General features: G+C 41.2%; 1 protein-coding gene across 1 annotated transcript in view; it reads left to right on the top strand.

Annotated features, from left to right (window-relative positions):
* The window catches only part of LOC102290179 (versican core protein), a 61,243-nt gene that overhangs the window by 12,613 nt on the left and 29,563 nt on the right, over positions 1–19,067 (top strand). The window contains exon 8 of the mRNA XM_014333738.2: positions 5,862–7,336. Within this exon, the coding sequence (XP_014189224.2) occupies positions 5,862–7,336 (1,475 nt within the window). The remainder of the gene's footprint in view (positions 1–5,861; positions 7,337–19,067) is intronic.

Raw genomic sequence — 19,067 nt, 5'->3', positions numbered from 1 at the left:
GTGGCTGACTAAATACTTTTTTGCCCCACTGTAATTTCAGGATGATTTTGACAAAAAAAAAAAAAACACAGGAAGAGAAAGATAATAATAATATGAAGCAAAGAGAGACATTTAGAGAGTGTGACCAGCGCCATCTGTGAGTTAAAGCCCAAGCCTTTGGACAAGCTGATCATAAATGATTCACTGCAGTTTTTGATGGGATTATTTCCCAAAACAGTAAATTCTATTGTTATAGCTGTTTATATTTAATAGTGAGATAAAATAACCTGGTTTTGTGCATAATTCAAATGGTTGAGACTGAAACTATGTTTTAAATTGTTGGAATAATTTAAATATATTTTGTCACAGTAAAACGTGAAAATCACTAAATGTTGCTTTCAGTGGTGGTCTTGTTTGCATAACTTCCCAACCACGAGCACAAGAGAACTAACTTTCTAAAGATAAATGATGGTCTATTATTTTAATAAAGCTCCAAAAGTCAGACTGAATGATAGTAAGGAGCTGTGAGCTGTTCACCACAGGTGACATCAGAAGCCACAAAGCAGACATGAAAGCTTTATGAAGAAGTCTTTAAATCTGATCCTTACACTTAGTTGTGAAATCTTTTAGCAAGCAGTGATTTGGTTGTATGAGTCAGTTACAGCCAGGGAACTCATTAAGCAATCATCAGTGGCACTTCTGTGTTCCTCTATACTGGCTTCATTGGGCCAACATTGGATGATCTCACATGCAAACAGCAGCTGCACCGTTTTTTGCTCCATGAATTTTGCATCTGAGCTTCAAATATTGTTATGGTGACTCATTTCTTGTCCCTGGAGAGCAGTCTGTGTTGAAGGGTAGGGATCTGCTAAATTGGAAAGCATACAAGTGAATGAACTGGTCATTTTGCAGAAACTGAGAATAACTTTGTGGTAGGTTCTAAGCCCACCTGAGAGAGCAATGATCTGCTTTCCAAATTATACACAATGAAAGTGCTAATGTGGCCATAAGCACTGTGTATATCCAGTGTTGTTGGTTTAGATGCCAAGAATGCACATGACATTGCTTGTGTAAGAGAGCCCTCTCTGTGAAAGAAATACAAACTCTGTCTGTACTTCTGTATTTGTACTGCAAATAACTATGCAGCTGCAGTATTTCTCTCCTCGTGTGTGCACGTACCAGCTTGCTGACAGCCAGCCTGGCAATAGCAGAGGTGTGTTGGCAGTCTACCTGAGTAAGCACAGATGCCTTTCTTCAGTGCAGACTGGACACCACCTCAAAAGATGATGTCATTTCTAACTCACAGTCTCCCTTCTCTGTCAGGACAGCTGGAGGCTGCCTGACCAAAGTGTGTGATTATAGCTACTTTTACTGCTACATCATGTGATGTAGCTCAGCTGAGACACTCTCTTTTCTGCCCTCCCAGTTTGTGTGGGAAAAGCTTTTGGAAAATATTGTGGCACTGGGAAGAGTGTGCCGTCTGGATGCATGGTAACAAAGTGCACAATAATATCAATGAATTGTTGTTTAGAGCACCTCAAAATCTGTCAGAGTTATTGTGAACTGTGCACATGTGTTTCTGATTAATTGCTGACAATTAAATTCATTGTTTAGTGCTTAGTGTTTATATGACATATTATGACTTTTTGAAATATTGGTACTCTGAGGCGTGGCAACCACAGATGTCACAAAACCACCAACAGTACATTCTTACAGTAATTAAACATCTATTTAACATCCAGTCCACGAAAGCTTGCTAAACAAATCTTTATAAGAGTACTTAACATTTTTAGAAGTGGGCTTAATTGCATTTTTGTAAAGTGCTTGATAAGAGGATTGCATTTTAATTATACTTATTAATGCTATTTTGTGCAAGGTTTGTACTTTTAACCCTCTCACATACATTTATGCAGTAAACTCTAATAACCCTCACCTATTTTACCTTGTTGGAATTACACTCCTGTATAACTGTGTTGTGCACAGAAATACTTAGCTTTGACAACATCTCCATTGGTGAGAGCTATCAAACTTATAACACTAAGAGACAATCAGAAAATAGTGGAAACTCTAATACCTAGAGTCTATGAATATGAATATGCCTCAGTACCACAAATGGTAAAATGGTAAATGGCCTGTATTTATATAGCGCTTTACTAGTCCCTAAGGACTCCAAAGCGCTTTACATATCCAGTCATCCCCCCAATCACACACTGGTGATGGCAAGCTACTTTGTAGCCACAGCCACCCTGGTGTGCACTGACAGAGGCGAGGCTGCCAAACACTGGCGCCACCGGGCCCTCTGACCACCACCAGTAGGCAACGGGTGAAGTGTCTTGCCCAAGGACACAACGACCGAGACTGTCCAAGCTGGGGCTCGAACCGGCAACCTTCCGATTACAAGGCGAACTCCCAACTCTTGAGCCACGATCGCCCCAAGGTGGTGCAGGTTAAGTTATCTACACTTCACTTTGATATAGATATAGTGCTATGGAGACCTGGCATTGTATGGCATTGTATGGTAATTGTTAAATTCAGGTAATTAAATTCACTGGAAATCCCTGTCATATTGTTATTTGCACCACTGAGCTCACATGTTAGTTGTTAGCACTTGTTAGCTAGTGCTAACAGCTAATATCACTTGCCTGTCCACTTCCACCAGGTAACCTTACAAAATTCTAAGACTTATTTGAAACAAATTAATAAGGGCTGGGTGTGAGTTGCTGTGTTTCAACATTGCTGTGCTAGCTTTGTTGACAGCACTCCCTTATCATGCATATAAAAAACTAGAAGCAGACAAGGAGCGTAATCTCCATTAAGGCCAGTCCCACACTCGCTCATGCTCTACCTGTCCACCAAGTTTCCATGCAGTATTTTCTGCTGTAACCTTTTGTCCTGCGTCTCATCTTGACCTAGTTGTAGTCTACATAAGTTATTCATGGATATGGATTGCACTGAAGTTGGGGGCTTTTAATGATTTCTTTGACCCGTTCTTTTGTTAGGGTTGAATGATTGCACAGCATACAATCATTCAACCCTAACAAAATGAATGAATTTGAATTTACTTTAGATTTTTCTGATGCATACTGTTTCAAACCTATGCATACTTCCCCACTAGTGTTTGGTTTAAAGCCTCCTAGAAAGTTGCACCTTGACTAGACACTTTTGGTATTTTGGCATAATTCTGGCTTGATGTTTGAACTGTCCTCTTGGCAGCATTGGTAGAGTTAATTTAAAGTTGTTGGTTTAAATGGCCTTTAAGTGGCTTTTAAGTGTCATCTGCAAATTTTCAATAGGGTTGAGGTTTGCGCTTTGGGAAGGCCATTCCAGAAGCTTAATGTTAGCTTGCTTTATATATTCCAAAACCAGTTTTGATGTGTGTTTGGGATTGTCCTCTTGGAAAACCCAAAAGTTTCAACTGTCTAGCTGTTGATTTGAGATGAAGTTGAAAAATTTGGAGGTAGACCTCCTTGATAATTTCATTAACTTTGTGCAATCAACCAGTACCACTGGAAGCAAAACAGTTCCAGAGCATGATGCTACCACCACCACCATACTTAGCAGCTGGTACAGTGTTCTGTGCTAAAGCCTCACCTTTATTCCTCCAAACATAACTCTTGTAATTGCTGTTAGGTTTTATGGTCAGACAAGACAAAGACTTTCTCTGGAAAAGCTTGTTCATGTAGACAGCTGCAAATTTCTGTTGAGGTTAAGGATGTCAATTTAGAAGCATAAGCTTCTTTCTTGGTCGGCACCATCTCAGTCAATGGTGATGTAAAAATTACTTCACTGTGGACTGTGACACTGCTCTTCCAGGAGTTTCATGACAGGATTAAGCCTCTGTGGTTCCTAGGTTGTTCCTGAACATCCAATTTCCTCTCATCTGAGGGCGACAGTTTGGTTCTTCTTCCAGACCTGGTAAAGTGACACATACGAATAACTGATGGTCTTTAAATCTGCAGTTGCTTATAAATAGCTCCAAGAGATCTTCCCAACTTGTGCTAATCTACAGTTTAGAACTTGAATGAATTCCTTGAACCTTCCCATTGTTCTGATTAGTGGTCAATCCAGTGAGTGCCATCAAAAATCTTTTTTGTGCTGGCAGATAAACTAACAGCCCTAGTCAGTTAAAGAGAAGTCAGCTAAAGACAAGTTAAATGGCCATAGGTATTTAAGTGAGAGTATATATTTGAGCCTGTGTGTACACTTTTGATACTGTGTGGAATAGAGAAAATCCAAACTAAATTAAAACTTGTGCACCCAATTCTTGTTTTTAAAAGTCATTAAAGACAAAAAAGAAAAAAAAAGAAAATCAATTATCATGACATTCATGCCCATTATGAGTTATTAAAACTCAATATGTAAAACGACTTCAAAATGTTTAAACTAAAAAATGTGATTGTTGAAAAATGATTGCTTTTAAAAAACAATTCCAGCAGTTGTTACACATTTAACTCTAATTTCCCTCAACCCAAATCTTTAAATACTGGTTGGGAGTAGAACAAGAACAAAATAGGAGAGTTTTTAGGTAAATCCCAGTTTGTCCAGTTCATTGAAGTATTTACCTAATTTGTAACTAATCTTGAATGCAAGCTGAACTTGTGCTTCTTTGAAAGTTGGACAGCTACATAATGCTGACAGGTGATGAAGACTAGAGAAGGACTGTGTGTGTGTTGTTGTGTGTGAGAGACGGATAGTTTCTGAATGTGTGTGGATCTGACAAGTGGGAATATTGCCTAGTTCCCAGGCCTTACCTGGATTTCTAACAGGTGTCTTTTTGCAAAGCTGAGCTACTGCAGGTGTTATTGTTGCAACCAGTAATTTTTGTTAATCGTCATTTGTGGGAAAGGAGTGAGAGAGAGAGAGAGAGAGGGAGAGAGAGAGAGAGAGAGAGAGAGAGAGAGAGAGAGAGAGAGAGAGAGAGAGAGAGAGAGAGAGAGAGAGAGAGCGAGAGCGAGAGAGAGAGAGAGAGAGAACAAGTGGCAGAAACAGAGAGAGAGAAGGAGGTAGAGGTTATTCAATTTGTTTATGAACAGATTTCTCATTTTGGTGTGAGAATAGTCTTTTCCTCCTTGCTTATACATCATGCAAACATGGGTAAGGAGCATAGCAACACTGTTAATTTTAAGATTAATCACAGCTTCTCTTTCTACAGCCAGCACTGTATATGTTATCATCTTTGTTAAATTCATAATTCTATGGCTTAGTATCAACGGGCTTTTCCTTTCTTTTCTTTGCTTGCAAAGTAAAAGTGGAAATGTTCACTCTTGTAATGAGGCTAAACAGATGATTTCCAGAGAGGACAGGCCATGCTGTGCCTCAGTTATCAGGTCCATTTTCAGTAAAGTTCATTTTTTTGTTCACTGTTTCCTAAGTAAAGCGCTTTGGATGAACATATTTTTTGCAGCAGTCTAAAGCCACTACCTTTTAAACACTATGTGGACTACTTCCAGCCAGACAAATCTTGTTTATTTATAGGAATACATAAACCCATTTGGCAACATAGTGTAGGCGACTGATGATAACATTGCTGCAGTGGAAACAGAATGCTGCTTCTGTGTTAGACTTAGACAGCTAAGATCTGAATTACTTCAAGGAATTTCCTTTTTTTGTTATATACAAGGAGTGAACATGATAATTTGAACACTTCCACAACACAGTCATATTCAGATTAACAGTTGTACCATATGTACTATACAGCACTGTGCTATACGTGATAGCTTTGTGATGCTAGCATGTGAATTACAGCAATGTTGAATGAAGAAATAGGAAGTTAGGAATGGTGTAATTTTGCTGCCTTTTCATATGTTAACATTGTTCCTTGGGTATTTTTTAATGCATAAACTAAATATTCATGTGCTAATTTTCCTTTATTTTCTTTACAGCTAACCAGGCTTCAGAATCACAGAATGCTCAGTCTCTTGCCACACCAGTTTTGCTGGACCATCCCACTCCCTCTGTAGGTGTTGATGAGACAATCATACAAAGCAGAGACCCAGAACGTTTCCCACAAGCTGCCATAACCATCACCCCAGGTATCAGCTTTATTAATGGTAAACAAGAGATCACATTGGAGCCTCAAAGCGTGGAAGAAAAAGAGGCCAAAGGTACCCAGATTTTGACTGATTTCTCTGATGGTAGCTTCACTAAATCTACACAGGAACCTACAGAACCTCTGGCTTTTACAGAAACCCCATATATGGTTGTCTCTGAGCCTGACAGAAGGCCAACAGTTGAATCAATGCCTCCTCAATTAGGGGATGATCTGACCACAAAAGGCCAAAAACACAAAGACTTAACCTCTGTTATTGCCACAACAGTAGAAGACAAGATTCCACTGGAAACTCCACAAATAACTGTGGCTGGCTCGGCTTCCACAGATACTACTGACCTTCTTCCTGCAGTAACACCAACTGAGCCACAGAGAACCAAAGCAGTTAAAGAAACCCAAACATCAAAGGCTAATGTGAAAACCCCTGCTTTCAGCACTATGTCTGTACAAGAAGGGACACATGAGACAGGAAGAACTCCTGCCCATGGGAAAAGTGACTCAAATCTGACTCAGAGACAGAAGACTGAGGATGAATCTCCAACTACTTCTTCAACCAGATTTTACACAGACAAAGATAAAGTTGAAATCGTAGCGGAAACAGAGAGCAGATCTCCCAGTCCAGCTGTTAAAGACAGCACAGAGTCTGTGTTAGAGACTGTGTATAGTCCTTCCACCGCTGACGCTGATAGGGAAACAGCAACATCATCAAGAGGCCCCACTCAAGATGTAGAGGGGAGGAAAGAGATCCAGACCACAGAAGGATTTATCTTAAGCACAACAACTTCTTCAGTATTTAGTAGTGCACCCTCTCTTAAGCAGATAGCCAAGGCTGAGGTCACACCAGCTGCAGGAGGTACTGAATCTTCAAAATCTGAAGCACTGATTGAAACTCCGGAGGATAAAATCACAAGTCAAGGAGGGATTAGAGTCAGCCCAATACGTTTAACTTCCTCTACAGAGAGAGTTGGAACTGATGCGGTATCTATAACGCAGGAGGAGGGTTCAGTAGTCCAAACTGTAAATATGTTTACAACCAGCCCACATCCACATATCTCTACCATAGCATTATCTTCAAGTTTAACCTTTACACATACAGAAGCTAAAGCCCAAATGGAAAGTGAAGTAACTTCAAATATAGTACAATCAGGATGCACTCATCAAACACCTAGTCCTGGCACTAGTGTGTTAGAACAAACTTCCACACCTGCCACTCCGCATGAAGAGAAGAAAAAAAATGAGCCAACCACTACTCAGTCTTATGGATCCATTGCAACGACTGATTCCCCAGATTATAGTGCTACTGAAATGTTCAGTCCGTCAACAATGAACTGGAACACTGGTAAGGGATGGTACTTTAGTCTCATCTGTATCAACATGTTGTGTTACTGCAAGTGATAGTGGTATTGACTCCACAGTGCTGGATACAGATGGAGATACGTCACTGAAAACAGAGCTTGCATTCAATATATCTGTGGTGTCATCACTTGAACGTTCTACATCCATTGGAGTTGTGTCCAAATAGGTCATTGTCTTATCAGTCAAAGGAGAAACAGAAGTCTTTTCTGTCTGATCTGAGAGAGCACTGGAGTAAATGTCAGCTGGAGTTGCTGTTGACTTCTCCGTGGTGAACAATGAGGAAGCTGTGGGAAGTGCAGTGAGATTTCTGATCATTTCAGACGTCTGATCTCCTGAGCCTCTTCTGTTGATGTCAAAAAAGAACTTTCCTCTGGTGTTAATGAATATTCATCGAACTTGCTTGTGGTGACAGATTTTTGCGTACCAGATGACACTGATATTGGCTTCTGAGTACTGAAGACAGATGAGGATGAAGTAAAAGCACCTTTTGAAGTATCACTTGAAAGCACTGTTGTTGTTATGATGCTTGAGACTTCAGGGAAAACAGTAGTGCTGTCTCCAGAAAAATCTGCATCTGTGGCACTCGGGAAGGATGTAGTTTCTGACTTCATTGTTGACGGACTGAAGAAGCAAACGAGTCCATTACGGTAGGTTGACTGCTTTCACTTTCAACCTCAACATCTGGAACACTGGTAAGGGATGGTACTTTAGTCTCATCTGTATCTAACATGTTGTGTTACTGCAAGTGATAGGGCATTGACTCCACAGTGCTGGATACAGATGGAGATACGTCACTGAAAACAGAGCTTGCATTCAATATATCTGTGGTGTCATCACTTGAACGTTCTACATCCATTGGAGTTGTGTCCAAATAGGTCATTGTCTTATCAGTCAAAGAGAGAAACAGAAGTCTTTTCTGTCTGATCTGAGAGAGCACTGGAGTAAATGTCAGCTGGAGTTGCTGTTGACTTCTCCGTGGTGACCAATGAGGAAGCTGTGGGAAGTGCAGTGAGATTTCTGATCATTTCAGGCGTCTGATCTCCTGAGCCTTCTTCTGTTGATGTCAAAAAAGAACTTTCCTCTGGTGTTAATGAATATTCATCGAACTTGCTTGTGGTGACAGATTTTTGCGTACCAGATGACACTGATATTGGCTTCTGAGTACTGAAGACAGATGAGGATGAAGTAAAAGCACCTTTTGAAGTATCACTTGAAAGCACTGTTGTTGTTATGATGCTTGAGACTTCAGGGAAAACAGTAGTGCTGTCTCCAGAAAAATCTGTATCTGTGGCACTCGGGAAGGATGTAGTTTCTGACTTCATTGTTGATCGGACTGACAGAAGCAAACGAGTCCATTACGGTAGGTTGACTGCTTTCACTTTCAACCTCAACATCTGGAACACTGGTAAGGGATGGTACTTTAGTCTCATCTGTATCAACATGTTGTGTTACTGCAAGTGATAGTGGTATTGACTCCACAGTGCTGGATACAGATGGAGATACGTCACTGAAAACAGAGCTTGCATTCAATATATCTGTGGTGTCATCACTTGAACGTTCTACATCCATTGGAGTTGTGTCCAAATAGGTCATTGTCTTATCAGTCAAAGGAGAAACAGAAGTCTTTTCTGTCTGATCTGAGAGAGCACTGGAGTAAACGTCAGCTGGAGTTGCTGTTGACTTCTCGTGGTGACCAATGAGGAAGCTGTGGGAAGTGCAGTGAGATTTCTGATCATTTCAGGCGTCTGATCTCCTGAGCCCTCTTCTGTTGATGTCAAAAAAGAACTTTCCTCTGGTGTTAATGAATATTCATCGAACTTGCTTGTGGTGACAGATTTTTGCGTACCAGATGACACTGATATTGGCTTCTGAGTACTGAAGACAGATGAGGATGAAGTAAAAGCACCTTTTGAAGTATCACTTGAAAGCACTGTTGTTGTTATGATGCTTGAGACTTCAGGGAAAACAGTAGTGCTGTCTCCAGAAAAATCTGTATCTGTGGCACTCGGGAAGGATGTAGTTTCTGACTTCATTGTTGATGGACTGAAAGAAGCAAACGAGTCCATTACGGTAGGTTGACTGCTTTCACTTTCAACCTCAACATCTGGAACACTGGTAAGGGATGGTACTTTAGTCTCATCTGTATCAACATGTTGTGTTACTTGCAAGTGATAGTCGGATTGACTCCACAGTGCTGGATACAGATGGAGATACGTCACTGAAAACAGAGCTTGCATTCAATATATCTGTGGTGTCATCACTTGAACGTTCTACATCCATTGGAGTTGTGTCCGAATAGGTCATTGTCTTATCAGTCAAAGAAGAAACAGAAGTCTTTTCTGTCTGATCTGAGAGAGCACTGGAGTAAACGTCAGCTGGAGTTGCTGTTGACTTCTCCGTGGTGACAATGAGGAAGCTGTGGGAAGTGCAGTGAGATTTCTGATCATTTCAGACGTCTGATCTCCTGAGCCCTCTTCTGTTGATGTCAAAAAAGAACTTTCCTCTGGTGTTAATGAATATTCATCGAACTTGCTTGTGGTGACAGATTTTTGCGTACCAGATGACACTGATATTGGCTTCTGAGTACTGAAGACAGATGAGGATGAAGTAAAAGCACCTTTTGAAGTATCACTTGAAAGCACTGTTGTTGTTATGATGCTTGAGACTTCAGGGAAAACAGTAGTGCTGTCTCCAGAAAAATCTGTATCTGTGGCACTCGGGAAGGATGTAGTTTCTGACTTCATTGTTGATGGACTGAAAGAAGCAAACGAGTCCATTACGGTAGGTTGACTGCTTTCACTTTCAACCTCAACATCTGGAACACTGGTAAGGGATGGTACTTTAGTCTCATCTGTATCAACATGTTGTGTTACTGCAAGTGATAGTGGCATTGACTCCACAGTGCTGGATACAGATGGAGATACGTCACTGAAAACAGAGCTTGCATTCAATATATCTGTGGTGTCATCACTTGAACGTTCTACATCCATTGGAGTTGTGTCCGAATAGGTCATTGTCTTATCAGTCAAAGAAGAAACAGAAGTCTTTTCTGTCTGATCTGAGAGAGCACTGGAGTAAACGTCAGCTGGAGTTGCTGTTGACTTCTCCGTGGTGACCAATGAGGAAGCTGTGGGAAGTGCAGTGAGATTTCTGATCATTTCAGACGTCCGATCTCCTGAGTCCTCTTCTGTTATGTCAAAAAAGAACTTTCCTCTGGTGTTAATGAATATTCATCGAACTTGCTTGTGGTGACAGATTTTTGCGTACCAGATGACACTGATATTGGCTTCTGAGTACTGAAGACAGATGAGGATGAAGTAAAAGCACCTTTTGAAGTATCACTTGAAAGCACTGTTGTTGTTATGATGCTTGAGACTTCAGGGAAAACAGTAGTGCTGTCTCCAGAAAAATCTGTATCTGTGGCACTCGGGAAGGATGTAGTTTCTGACTTCATTGTTGACGGACTGAAGAAGCAAACGAGTCCATTACGGTAGTTTGACTGCTTTCACTTTCAACCTCAACATCTGGAACACTGGTAAGGGATGGTACTTTAGTCTCATCTGTATCAACATGTTGTGTTACTGCAAGTGATAGTGGCATTGACTCCACAGTGCTGGATACAGATGGAGATACGTCACTGAAAACAGAGCTTGCATTCAATATATCTGTGGTGTCATCACTTGAACGTTCTACATCCATTGGAGTTGTGTCCGAATAGGTCATTGTCTTATCAGTCAAAGAAGAAACAGAAGTCTTTTCTGTCTGATCTGAGAGAGCACTGGAGTAAACGTCAGCTGGAGTTGCTGTTGACTTCTCCGTGGTGACCAATGAGGAAGCTGTGGGAAGTGCAGTGAGATTTCTGATCATTTCAGCGTCTGATCTCCTGAGCTCTTCTGTTATGTCAAAAAAGAACTTTCCTCTGGTGTTAATGAATATTCATCGAACTTGCTTGTGGTGACAGATTTTTGCGTACCAGATGACACTGATATTGGCTTCTGAGTACTGAAGACAGATGAGGATGAAGTAAAAGCACCTTTTGAAGTATCACTTGAAAGCACTGTTGTTGTTATGATGCTTGAGACTTCAGGGAAAACAGTAGTGCTGTCTCCAGAAAAATCTGTATCTGTGGCACTCGGGAAGGATGTAGTTTCTGACTTCATTGTTGACGGACTGACAGAAGCAAACGAGTCCATTACGGTAGGTTGACTGCTTTCACTTTCAACCTCAACATCTGGAACACTGGTAAGGGATGGTACTTTAGTCTCATCTGTATCAACATGTTGTGTTACTGCAAGTGATAGTGGCATTGACTCCACAGTGCTGGATACAGATGGAGATACGTCACTGAAAACAGAGCTTGCATTCAATATATCTGTGGTGTCATCACTTGAACGTTCTACATCCATTGGAGTTGTGTCCAATAGGTCATTGTCTTATCAGTCAAAGGAGAAACAGAAGTCTTTTCTGTCTGATCTGAGAGAGCACTGGAGTAAACGTCAGCTGGAGTTGCTGTTGACTTCTCGTGGTGACCAATGAGGAAGCTGTGGGAAGTGCAGTGAGATTTCTGATCATTTCAGGCGTCTGATCTCCTGAGTCCTCTTCTGTTGATGTCAAAAAAGAACTTTCCTCTGGTGTTAATGAATATTCATCGAACTTGCTTGTGGTGACAGATTTTTGCGTACCAGATGACACTGATATTGGCTTCTGAGTACTGAAGACAGATGAGGATGAAGTAAAAGCACCTTTTGAAGTATCACTTGAAAGCACTGTTGTTGTTATGATGCTTGAGACTTCAGGGAAAACAGTAGTGCTGTCTCCAGAAAAATCTGTATCTGTGGCACTCGGGAAGGATGTAGTTTCTGACTTCATTGTTGATGGACTGAAAGAAGCAAACGAGTCCATTACGGTAGGTTGACTGCTTTCACTTTCAACCTCAACATCTGGAACACTGGTAAGGGATGGTACTTTAGTCTCATCTGTATCAACATGTTGTGTTACTGCAAGTGATAGTGGTATTGACTCCACAGTGCTGGATACAGATGGAGATACGTCACTGAAAACAGAGCTTGCATTCAATATATCTGTGGTGTCATCACTTGAACGTTCTACATCCATTGGAGTTGTGTCCAAATAGGTCATTGTCTTATCAGTCAAAGGAGAAACAGAAGTCTTTTCTGTCTGATCTGAGAGAGCACTGGAGTAAACGTCAGCTGGAGTTGCTGTTGACTTCTCCGTGGTGACACAATGAGGAAGCTGTGGGAAGTGCAGTGAGATTTCTGATCATTTCAGGCGTCTGATCTCCTGAGCCCTCTTCTGTTGATGTCAAAAAAGAACTTTCCTCTGGTGTTAATGAATATTCATCGAACTTGCTTGTGGTGACAGATTTTTGCGTACCAGATGACACTGATATTGGCTTCTGAGTACTGAAGACAGATGAGGATGAAGTAAAAGCACCTTTTGAAGTATCACTTGAAAGCACTGTTGTTGTTATGATGCTTGAGACTTCAGGGAAAACAGTAGTGCTGTCTCCAGAAAAATCTGTATCTGTGGCACTCGGGAAGGATGTAGTTTCTGACTTCATTGTTGATGGACTGAAAGAAGCAAACGAGTCCATTACGGTAGGTTGACTGCTTTCACTTTCAACCTCAACATCTGGAACACTGGTAAGGGATGGTACTTTAGTCTCATCTGTATCAACATGTTGTGTTATGCAAGTGATAGTGGTATTGACTCCACAGTGCTGGATACAGATGGAGATACGTCACTGAAAACAGAGCTTGCATTCAATATATCTGTGGTGTCATCACTTGAACGTTCTACATCCATTGGAGTTGTGTCCGAATAGGTCATTGTCTTATCAGTCAAAGAAGAAACAGAAGTCTTTTCTGTCTGATCTGAGAGAGCACTGGAGTAAACGTCAGCTGGAGTTGCTGTTGACTTCTCCGTGGTGACCAATGAGGAAGCTGTGGGAAGTGCAGTGAGATTTCTGATCATTTCAGACGTCTGATCTCCTGAGCCTCTTCTGTTAATGTCAAAAAAGAACTTTCCTCTGGTGTTAATGAATATTCATCGAACTTGCTTGTGGTGACAGATTTTTGCGTACCAGATGACACTGATATTGGCTTCTGAGTACTGAAGACAGATGAGGATGAAGTAAAAGCACCTTTTGAAGTATCACTTGAAAGCACTGTTGTTGTTATGATGCTTGAGACTTCAGGGAAAACAGTAGTGCTGTCTCCAGAAAAATCTGTATCTGTGGCACTCGGGAAGGATGTAGTTTCTGACTTCATTGTTGAGGACTGACAGAAGCAAACGAGTCCATTACGGTAGGTTGACTGCTTCACTTTCAACCTCAACATCTGGAACACTGGTAAGGGATGGTACTTTAGTCTCATCTGTATCAACATGTTGTGTTACTGCAAGTGATAGTGGCATTGACTCCACAGTGCTGGATACAGATGGAGATACGTCACTGAAAACAGAGCTTGCATTCAATATATCTGTGGTGTCATCACTTGAACGTTCTACATCCATTGGAGTTGTGTCCGAATAGGTCATTGTCTTATCAGTCAAAGAAGAAACAGAAGTCTTTTCTGTCTGATCTGAGAGAGCACTGGAGTAAATGTCAGCTGGAGTTGCTGTTGACTTCTCCGTGGTGACCAATGAGGAAGCTGTGGGAAGTGCAGTGAGATTTCTGATCATTTCAGGCGTCTGATCTCCTGAGCCCTCTTCTGTTGATGTCAAAAAAGAACTTTCCTCTGGTGTTAATGAATATTCATCGAACTTGCTTGTGGTGACAGATTTTTGCGTACCAGATGACACTGATATTGGCTTCTGAGTACTGAAGACAGATGAGGATGAAGTAAAAGCACCTTTTGAAGTATCACTTGAAAGCACTGTTGTTGTTATGATGCTTGAGACTTCAGGGAAAACAGTAGTGCTGTCTCCAGAAAAATCTGTATCTGTGGCACTCGGGAAGGATGTAGTTTCTGACTTCATTGTTGACGGACTGAAGAAGCAAACGAGTCCATTACGGTAGGTTGACTGCTTTCACTTTCAACCTCAACATCTGGAACACTGGTAAGGGATGGTACTTTAGTCTCATCTGTATCAACATGTTGTGTTACTGCAAGTGATAGTGGTATTGACTCCACAGTGCTGGATACAGATGGAGATACGTCACTGAAAACAGAGCTTGCATTCAATATATCTGTGGTGTCATCACTTGAACGTTCTACATCCATTGGAGTTGTGTCCAAATAGGTCATTGTCTTATCAGTCAAAGGAGAAACAGAAGTCTTTTCTGTCTGATCTGAGAGAGCACTGGAGTAAACGTCAGCTGGAGTTGCTGTTGACTTCTCCGTGGTGACCAATGAGGAAGCTGTGGGAAGTGCAGTGAGATTTCTGATCATTTCAGACGTCTGATCTCCTGAGCCTCTTCTGTTATGTCAAAAAAGAACTTTCCTCTGGTGTTAATGAATATTCATCGAACTTGCTTGTGGTGACAGATTTTTGCGTACCAGATGACACTGATATTGGCTTCTGAGTACTGAAGACAGATGAGGATGAAGTAAAAGCACCTTTTGAAGTATCACTTGAAAGCACTGTTGTTGTTATGATGCTTGAGACTTCAGGGAAAACAGTAATGCTGTCTCCAGAAAAATCTGTATCTGTGGCACTCGGGAAGGATGTAGTTTCTGACTTCATTGTTGACGGACTGACAGAAGCAAACGAGTCCATTACGGTAGTTTGACTGCTTTCACTTTCAACCTCAACATCTGGAACACTGGTAAGGGATGGTACTTTAGTCTCATCTGTATCAACATGTTGTGTTACTGCAAGTGATAGTGGCATTGACTCCACAGTGCTGGATACAGATGGAGATACGTCACTGAAAACAGAGCTTGCATTCAATATATCTGTGGTGTCATCACTTGAACGTTCTACATCCATTGGAGTTGTGTCCGAATAGGTCATTGTCTTATCAGTCAAAGGAGAAACAGAAGTCTTTTCTGTCTGATCTGAGAGAGCACTGGAGTAAACGTCAGCTGGAGTTGCTGTTGACTTCTCCGTGGTGACCAATGAGGAAGCTGTGGGAAGTGCAGTGAGATTTCTGATCATTTCAGGCGTCTGATCTCCTGAGTCCTCTTCTGTTGATGTCAAAAAAGAACTTTCCTCTGGTGTTAATGAATATTCATCGAACTTGCTTGTGGTGACAGATTTTTGCGTACCAGATGACACTGATATTGGCTTCTGAGTACTGAAGACAGATGAGGATGAAGTAAAAGCACCTTTTGAAGTATCACTTGAAAGCACTGTTGTTGTTATGATGCTTGAGACTTCAGGGAAAACAGTAGTGCTGTCTCCAGAAAAATCTGTATCTGTGGCACTCGGGAAGGATGTAGTTTCTGACTTCATTGTTGACGGACTGACAGAAGCAAACGAGTCCATTACGGTAGTTTGACTGCTCTCACTTTCAACCTCAACATCTGGAACACTGGTAAGGGATGGTACTTTAGTCTCATCTGTATCAACATGTTGTGTTACTGCAAGTGATAGTGGCATTGACTCCACAGTGCTGGATACAGATGGAGATACGTCACTGAAAACAGAGCTTGCATTCAATATATCTGTGGTGTCATCACTTGAACGTTCTACATCCATTGGAGTTGTGTCCGAATAGGTCATTGTCTTATCAGTCAAAGGAGAAACAGAAGTCTTTTCTGTCTGATCTGAGAGAGCACTGGAGTAAACGTCAGCTGGAGTTGCTGTTGACTTCTCCGTGGTGACCAATGAGGAAGCTGTGGGAAGTGCAGTGAGATTTCTGATCATTTCAGGCGTCTGATCTCCTGAGCCCTCTTCTGTTGATGTCAAAAAAGAACTTTCCTCTGGTGTTAATGAATATTCATCGAAAATTCTTTTGTGGTGACAGATTTTTGGTACTGGACACTGATATTGGCTTCTGAGTACTGGCAAGAATGATGGAGTGAAGTAAAAGACCCTTTTGAAGTATCACTTGAAAGAATTGTTGTTATGATGCCTGAGACTTCAGGGAACACAGTATGTCTCCAGAAAAATACTCTGAGTTTTCTGTCGTCAAGCCAGTACTGGAAGAAAGAACTTGAGTACTGACCTATGTTGACAGATGAAAAGCAGAATTACGGACAGTAGGACACTGATATTTCACATAATTGGGACCTGGTAGGGTGGGATCAATTATAAGTTCATCTGTTATTCAACTGTTTTGTTAACTGCCAGTGATGTCGGTTGATCACGTGGATAACAACACTGTGTTCAGAATGTCTCGGGGATCAATAGTAATGCGATCGCATAAGAGCTTGTATGTATATATAATCCTTTTCACTGAGGAAGGAGCATTCAAGTGATAGGGAGAAGAAGAAATTTACAACTGGGACTTTACATCTAAGCCCATAACCACATCAAAACATTGTTCGATCAGCCCTGAAATCTATTCTAATATTGGCTACTGATGACCCCAGTTTTTATATTTACCCCGTAATATGTTAGCACAGGAGAATGAAAAACCGATCTGCCCTAACAAATTTATCTTTCTGTGTCTTGAAGTAGGACAACTTGCTGGCCCAGACTTTCCCTACCAAAGACTTTGCATTTGGATTCAAGTGTCAAAGAGACTGATTTTGATTCTGTAAGAGTCGTGAACGAAGGCGTTCGGGATTATTAAATTAAACTGCTACAAACCATAACAGGGAATTTAAGTATAAGTGCAACCAGATCGATGACAGAAGAATCAGTACGCATTCGGAGACCATTATCTAGGCTGTCCCCATTAGCCAGCATGATCTGACATGGTCATTGTAGATTGTCTTTAAATGCATCACCCAGCTCTTGAACAAATACCACAGTGGATGAGGAACTCAAGTAACCCAAAGAAATTTATGTGGGCCAAGTATCCTTGTCCCAGTGAAGAATCTTCCTTGTCAATTTCAGGCCGTCTGAATCTTCCTGATCCACCCAACCTCTTTTCTCGATTATGAATGATTAATAACCTTATTTAGCGATGTATGTAGCGCGCTTACCGAGAATGTAAATACACTTAGTCACTTCACATGTCACTTGTCAGTTTGCCTATTTGGACATGTCACGGATGCATAGGATAGGAATCTCTGTCGGACAGCTGAGGTCAGGCCGAATTGGCAACTTCATGAGGTCTCCTGAAGTAACTCGTACTGCACAAGCCACAGAAGATGGAGGAATGATAACTAACACAATGAGACCCAGCCTGTTTGAACGGAGAGTTCTGGAGTTTGAATGTAGTACAATTTCACGTATCCAACTTGAACTCTCTAGGAAAGAGCCCCTGGTTTGTATATTGTATTAATTCGCTTAGGATGAGACTTGAGTGTCCCAGAGAGATTAAACTAGGTAAGTGCCCCCATGTCCCTCCCCCAGAAGTAAGGAACATCCCATTTGTTAATCCTCTAGCTGTATCCCTCCCTGGGTGAGGAATGTAAGTTCTTCTTCCTGACTATTTCATTTGATGAATTGACATGTAAACAAGTAAAAATGAACAAAAAACACCAGAGTTCCAAGTGCGGATTATCATTAGATTGTTAATTGCTTACCCTAATACCCACAATATATCAACCCTCAACATCATCGCGCAAAAACCTGAGTCAAGAACTGAAAATGGATACTTTAATGGAAGGCAGACTCTAATCCCTTGTTGAAAGTACATCTTTATAACTAGCAATCAAAACAGATGGTGATGTACATGTGTGTCGTTCTATCCTTCGCAAAGTGTTCTAGCACGTAGAAGGTATTGGGAAAACCTCCCAAACAATACAAGCCACTGAGAAACAAACTGTAAATTACCCTCAGTGAAAAGGGTAACTAACCTCCATGGACTAGCAAAGCTCAGAGCTGCTTCGCCAAAATATCCTTACATGAACACATCTCGCTTGAGTCTTACTCCTACGACCCACAGAGACAGTCTGGTACACATCGAACGATGAATAGTCATGCACCAATCACTTCGAAGAAATAAAAAACATCATTATCTACCCATAAAACCCAGCATAATTTATTCTTGTGAACAGCAGCCGTAGAAGAGTTCTACAGTAAATGCCAAAGGCAATAAGGCCAAACAGTACCACCTCTGTCTGGTTACAATAATTCAAGGCCCTGATAAAACAGAAGGGCCTCCTTTTTTCTGTCTGATTGAAAGGCACTATTGGGAATGTAACGTCAGCTTGGAGAGGACTTGGCGCGCATTGCAAATTCTTCTCATGAAAAGCTAGGTGGTGAAAACCAAGGGTTTGCTACAGGCAGACCACACCACCATGCGAGCTTAAGCGTATAAGGTGGTGGGTCGCACACGAGAGTGCATATTGTTAGAAATTTCATAATCATATTTAGTAACTGTCCCGATCCTCCTGTCAGCTCCCTTTTGTTATGACATACGAGATTCATTCCCTATTTACATATCTTGGTGTAGTAAAGAAAGATAGTGATTTTAGTTCATCTGAGATGGTTTGGTGTGTGACCCAGATTTTTTCAGTACCAGATGACAATGTATTGCTTCTGCTGAACAACCTCACAAGAACAGCAAAGTCCCCCTCTACATGACGAGGACTCGATGAGCCTCAAAAATGCCACACCTTTTTTGAAAACTGAATGCACTCTAACTTGTAAATTAAATGAC

The sequence above is a fragment of the Haplochromis burtoni genome, unplaced genomic scaffold (assembly GCF_018398535.1).
Source record: "Haplochromis burtoni strain Fernald_Lab_line unplaced genomic scaffold, NCSU_Asbu1 Contig_63, whole genome shotgun sequence".
NCBI classification, from domain to species: Eukaryota; Metazoa; Chordata; class Actinopteri; order Cichliformes; family Cichlidae; genus Haplochromis; species Haplochromis burtoni.
The sequence above is the reverse complement of the archived record's forward strand: the minus strand, read 5'-3'. Positions and strand labels throughout refer to the sequence as shown.